Source organism: Bos taurus, chromosome 1 (genome assembly GCF_002263795.3).
Source record: "Bos taurus isolate L1 Dominette 01449 registration number 42190680 breed Hereford chromosome 1, ARS-UCD2.0, whole genome shotgun sequence".
Lineage (NCBI taxonomy): Eukaryota > Metazoa > Chordata > Mammalia > Artiodactyla > Bovidae > Bos > Bos taurus.
In genome coordinates this window covers 80349093-80354962 of record NC_037328.1, presented here as the reverse complement: position 1 = coordinate 80354962, position 5870 = coordinate 80349093, and the positions used below count along the sequence as shown (strand labels likewise).

General features: G+C 43.2%; 1 protein-coding gene across 2 annotated transcripts; it reads right to left on the bottom strand.

Annotated features, from left to right (window-relative positions):
* Window positions 1-2864: 2864 nt before the first annotated feature.
* On the bottom strand, window positions 2865-5665 carry LOC132345653 (STARD3 N-terminal-like protein). 2 transcript variants are annotated; one of them, XR_009495097.1, is made up of 4 exons: window positions 4864-5665; window positions 3498-3685; window positions 3069-3218; window positions 2865-2973 (listed from the first exon to the last, which is right to left on the bottom strand). XR_009495097.1 is itself a non-coding variant. In XM_059888248.1 (2 exons), exon 1 carries the CDS (start codon window positions 5586-5588, stop codon window positions 4881-4883), a length of 708 nt encoding a protein of 235 aa, XP_059744231.1. In that variant the 5' UTR covers window positions 5589-5665; the 3' UTR covers window positions 3416-3685; window positions 4864-4880. The 2 variants fall into 2 exon arrangements, 1 of the variants encoding a protein (XP_059744231.1); XM_059888248.1 differs by lacking the exons at window positions 2865-2973; window positions 3069-3218 and having other exon boundaries at window positions 3416-3685.
* Window positions 5666-5870: the final 205 nt, after the last annotated feature.

The window sequence follows — 5870 nt, the reverse complement described above, 5'->3', positions numbered from 1 at the left end:
GAGAGGTTAATTAATTTGTCCAAAGTCACACAGTTAGGAAGTAGTAGTCAGGATTCACACTCAGGCAGCCTGACTTCAGAGTCAGTATTCTCAGCCACTAAACTAAACTGTCCCTCATACAGACAACAAACAGAGCAATAAACCACTAATAACTTGCCTAAGAATATTTGCCTTTCATCTACTAAGGGCTGAAATGAATGAATACATTTATTGTTCAATATACATGGGAAATATACTCTAAGTGGGGTAGAAAAGCAGCATATTCCTTATATGCATTATGATCTCAACTATGGAAAGAACACTGTACAGGAATTACCTGGGAGAAAATAGTCCTAAAGTTTCATTCATTCTGCTTGTGGTTGATGGGATTACGATTTTCCCCACTTGCTTCATATATATATATACACGCACACATATATATACATACATATACTTTTATTTATTTTTTTATGGCTGTGTTGGGTTGTCATTGCTGTGCATGGGCCTTCTCTAGCTGCAGTGAGCGGTGACTACTCTCCAGTTGCAGTACATGGGATTCTCATTTTGGTGGCTTCTCTTGTTGCTGAACATCAGTTCTAGGGTTCAGTAGTTGCATCTCCTGGGCTCTCGAGCACAGGCTCAATAGTTGTGGTGCATGGACTTAGTTGCTCCCGGCATGAGGGATCTTCCTGATCCAGGGATCGACCCATGTCTCCTGCATTAGCAGGCAGATTCTTTACCACTGAGCTGCCAGGGAAGCCCCCTTCCTGCTTGCTTCTTTACACTTGTCTCACTTTTCTAAATTTCCTAAAGCAAGCTTTATCTGTAAAATGAGGGGGAAAATACTACTAAAAATCAGTGTTTAAAAACGTGAGGCCATATAGAGGCAGCTTTGGGATGGATCACCAATAGGTATCAAACACTTGTTTTTTTCTCCAAAACCATTTGTTAATTTCAAAGAAGTTTCATTAGCCCACAAACAAGCTCTCTTCTTCAAAACCTGCCCATTCCTGCAGGCTATTCTGACAGTCATCCTCGAGTCATAAATACACAGGAGGCAGCTTCCACTTTTGGGTCTGGAAGAAGTCTCTCAGGAAAAGCCAATTTCCTGGATCTCTTTGAGGGAATTTATTACAAGCATCTGTGATTCTTTTACTGCTCCTTTGACCTTGTATTTCCTGCCGTTGCTGGTGCATCTAGTCTCCTGGGCATAGCTTTTGTATCTTGCCCCCAGGGCAGCAGTGCAACAGTGTGGGCTGCTGCAGCCAGTGACATGTCAGTAGTGGTTTGCTGGGTTTGTCTGGTCTTTGGTCTTTTGCAGCTCTGGGGACAGATGCAATATGAGGGACAGAGGCTTTAGTTTCAAGGCACAGCTCAGTACTCACTAGTGGGCTTTAAGCAACTCACTTTACCCCAGAGCCTCAGTGTTCTCATCTCTAAATGGGGTGATAAAGAGGCAAGTCTCTCTCACAGGTTACTGTGAATCTGAAGAGGGCTCAAGTGGGAGAATGTATATGAAAGCCATTTGCAAATATAGTGGTCCATAGTCATGTGAATTTTTCTTTTTTCCTTCCTTCCTTCCCTGCCTCCTAAGATCATGCAGCCACTAAGCCACTGCTGGCTCTACCAGCCATTTCCCTGTCTTGTGGCTGCAGTCTTCCCATGAGGCTTGTCTCTGGTGTTCAGCCTTTGCTCTCTAGTGTTCTTCTCCCCTGGCCCACTCCATGCTCCACTAATCCTTTCCTGTAGGGACAGTAGGAAGTCCCTGGGATATTAGAGTGCTGTTACTCTATTTCTGATTGGGTTTCAGAGACTTAGCAGTGTCTGGGTATCTTCATCTTTGAAGCTGGTAGCACCGAGACTCAAGGTAGGGGGTGCAGACAGACCACAGAGCAGTTCTTTGACCTTGAGCCTACCTTTATAATGGACAATAGGTGCTGAAAGCATTGAGGAGGGAGGGCTATTTAAGAGTCTTGATGAGCATCTACAGCAGGGCGAGGAAGAAGGGTTTAGAAGGGCATTTTGAGGTGCCCGTGTCTCCTCCCCTCACAAGTCTTTGTAATAACATCAACCTCCAGTTGAAGAATGCTATGAGAATACTTTGTGTGAGTGGATCATTGCAGATGAATGTTAAAAGCAGGGGATGCATTATTTGCATTAGCCAGTAAGTTGCCTAAACTAATGACTGAGACAGGCATGACTTAAAATACTATTCATGGGCAAAGGCTGACATCAGTAGGGGGCAGGAAGCTGAGATGGTGTCCAAATGGAAAGTAGGTATCTATACTTCTAAGGAATACACTTTCAAGAAAAAAGAAGGCAGAATGCCAAAGAATTGATGCCATTGAACTGTGGTACTGGAGAAGACTCCTGAAAGTCCCTTGGACAGCAAGGAGATCAATCTTAAGAGAGATCAATCCTGAATATTCATTGGAAGGACTGATGCTGAAGCTGAAGTTCCAGTATTTTGGTCATCTGATGCACACAGATGACTCACTGGAAAAGTCCCTGATGCTGGGAAAGATTGAGGGCAGAAGGAGAAGAGGGTGTCAGAGGATGAGATGGCTGGATGGCATCACCAATGCAATAAGCATGAACTTGGGCAAACTCTGGGAGATGGTGAGGGACAGGGAGGCCTGGCATGCTGCAGTCCCTGGAGTTGCAAAGAGTTGGACACGACTGGGTGACTGAACGACAACAACAAAGGAAAACACGCTGTCAAAGCAGGAGCCCCAGAGACAATGAGTAGGAAAGCCTCATAAATAGACTGGGGAGGATAGGATCACCTCCCATCCAATGGTCCAGCCTCTTGCCTCTCACTTCTTGATGAGAAGGCCCCAAGTGAAGACACAGCAACCTTGAGAGAGCAGTTCCCAAAGGAAATAACTGACTGCTCCCAGTCTAGAAATTTGTCAGGGTACTCCTTCTTGCCTGCTCATCTGCTCAGAGTCCCAGGATCTTCTTGGGCTTATGTCATCTGTGGTCATCCCAGTCCTGCAAACCAAGAAACCAGAGTGAGTCTGTCCCTTGATTTTTTGATAACTTGGCTAGAGTTCTGGTGAAGAGAACCTCCTGGAAAAGCCTCTCACCTGTTTCTTGTTCTTGGTTTCTAAATAGTACTGACAAAAAAGTGATGCCGAGGACAGAAATGGTGAAGGCTTTCAATGTGTTCGGAAGTGGGTTCAAATTCCGGCTCTGCCATTTTCTTTCTTTTTTTTTGATATGTTGGAGTTTATTACCTTTTAAAATTGTACAAATAGTGCATGTGCATGAGTTAAAAAACATAAGGGAAATGTAGGGAGTTAAAAAAGAAATACAAAAGAAATTCAAAACATGAGACAAAAAAATTCCATTCTGTAAATCAAAATAAAAAGATATTTTACATACTAAAAAAGTGTTATTCCAATATATTCAGAAGTCTTTTTGATTAGGAACACAGCACAAGACTTTCTGCAACTATTCATTGACAGGTCAGATCCCGTCTCACTGAATATAGGGTGGACCACGACATTTCTTACCAGCCACAGGCAGGTGACATAAATGGATGCGGGTATGGTACCGTGTCTGTGAGGTGTTACAATAAATAAATGCTTTACTAGCCGTTCAATAATGTCAGCAGTGGACGTCACCATTTCAATCTTCAATAGGGAGACCCCATCTCCAGTTCCTTTTTCTTTCTGGTGACTTTCAATGAAGGTTTTTCACACTTAGAAGAAGAGAGAACACAACAATATTTGAGATGCAGTGTAAAAAGGCAAAATGCTACACTTGAAAAACCACGGGTAGGGCGACACAAGATCTTAAAGCCTTTTCGAAAAGGATCTACTATTCACATGCCCACGATTTTGTCTTATGTCTGAACACTGTTGTAGGAAAAGGGCCCGAAGCACAGTGGATACCACTGATGCAGGGCCTTCAATACCAGGACTCCGGCTGCCTCTGCCAGCATATCTGACTCTATGCCAACTGCCCACCTTCTATGAATCAGTGCACTACGTTTTCCTGCTTTAAAATTTTATTTCATTATTTTTTATTGAGATATAATTGATAAATAACATTTTATTAGTTTAAGTTATATCACATAATGACTCTATATTTGTATGTATTTTGAAATGGTCACCACAATAAGTCTACATAAGTTAACATCCTTCACTATACATAGTTAACAGATTATTTTTTTATCAGATGAAGTTTTAAGGTCTATTCTTCTCCTTCTGTGGTTAAATAATTAAGCAGAAATACAGCTTTTACAATTGACTGTTTATTCGCTCATATTTGTGAGGTTGAAATGTTTCCTTTGATGATTTGAAGGGACTGAACAATGTGCCCTGACCTGGAGGCACGTGGAGCCCGACTGCTGTGACTGGACCACACCTGTCATCTCAGAAGCTCCAACACACTCCAGAGACGACCATCCTGTGCGGACCAGGGTGGATGCTGGTACAGACGGGGCGCCTGAGTCCTGGCCCTGCCCCTGCCAGCTGTGGGACTCTGGATCAGTCACTCACCCTCAGTCTTCCCTGCCAGTGGGGACAAGGACAGTACTACCTCCCGGGACTGCTGCCCTTGGCGCCCTCAGAAGTTAGGGTTTGTCATTAAATCATGCCTGACATGGAGACACTCTGGCTACAATAAACAAAAATGAACCAAGTCACCCTTATTCAGAAATGTGGAACTCTTACGTAGTTTTCATCCTCTGCCAATTTATACCTAGAAAATGTTAACAGATTTTACATAATAAAATGTGCCTGACAAATTCACGTAATTAGGAGAAATAAAACTATAATCACTCTCATATTTTCTGAATTTAACTTTGTATCTACTTGAAGGAAGGCTCCATATTTAACTACTTCACTATTAACAGTTTCATTTTCAAAGACTTACTTTAACAAAAGTCTTACTCATAGTCCTAAAGGTGGTTTTTCACTGTCCTGCTTTTCTTCAGCTTCATTTTCAGATCCTGCTTCAGATTCAGGAGGAGAATAAAACTGACCATCAGAAAGACCCCCAGGAATCAGTGCCACCCTCTCCGAGGCATCCTGAACTATCAAGAGTCTGTTTTCTTCTTCTGCCTCTTGAGGTAACACTTTGAAGTTCAGGAACCATGTCTCGATCCAGGCAAGGATGAAGGAAATGATGGGCAGCACATAGCCAAAAGCCCCTTGTGAGAAAAGCTTTGAGAGGATCACTTTTGCTAATAAAAAGGCACTGGTCACTGCTGTTGTCAACGCTATGTCCCACCAATGGCGCAGTCTGCACACTGCATATGCAAGTATTAACACTTTAAATCGAAAAACTGCCAAAAGAAATATATCAAAATAAGAAGAGTAGTAATCATACTGTACCACCTCTTTCTCTAACGTGTTCTCAATACCTCCATTCACATTTAACTCTATTATCCACAGTGATGTTACAAATAAGAGGTCAAAGGTGACAAACAAACAGAAAGTCCTCCTGACATCAGATATGCCCTTCTTCTCCCTTCCTTCATAGGACTCGATCCTGGCCATGAGCTGCGTGGGGTTGATGGAGTGGACGTCGTGCACAGAAGCGTGTGAGCTCTGACTCCCCATGAGCATATTCTCCATGTCTTCTGGCAGGGGGTTCATCCTGCAGGAGGGTTAAAGGAGCCTCTCTCCAACTTCACCATCCCTCGAGGGGAGAGATCTGTGAGTGTTCAGGAGTCTCCAGCAGAGGCCGGGGTTGGCAGTGGCCTGCGGCAGGGTCTGGGGCACTCTGGCTCTGCCATTTTCAAGTGACTTCAATTTCCTCATCCATAAAATAGGGCTAAGGCCACCACATATCTTATGATGAGGATAGATAATATAGTAAGCAAAGTGCTTTTGCTCCCCAAATGGTAGCTATTGTTTGCATGTCTTTTTCTCATTCTC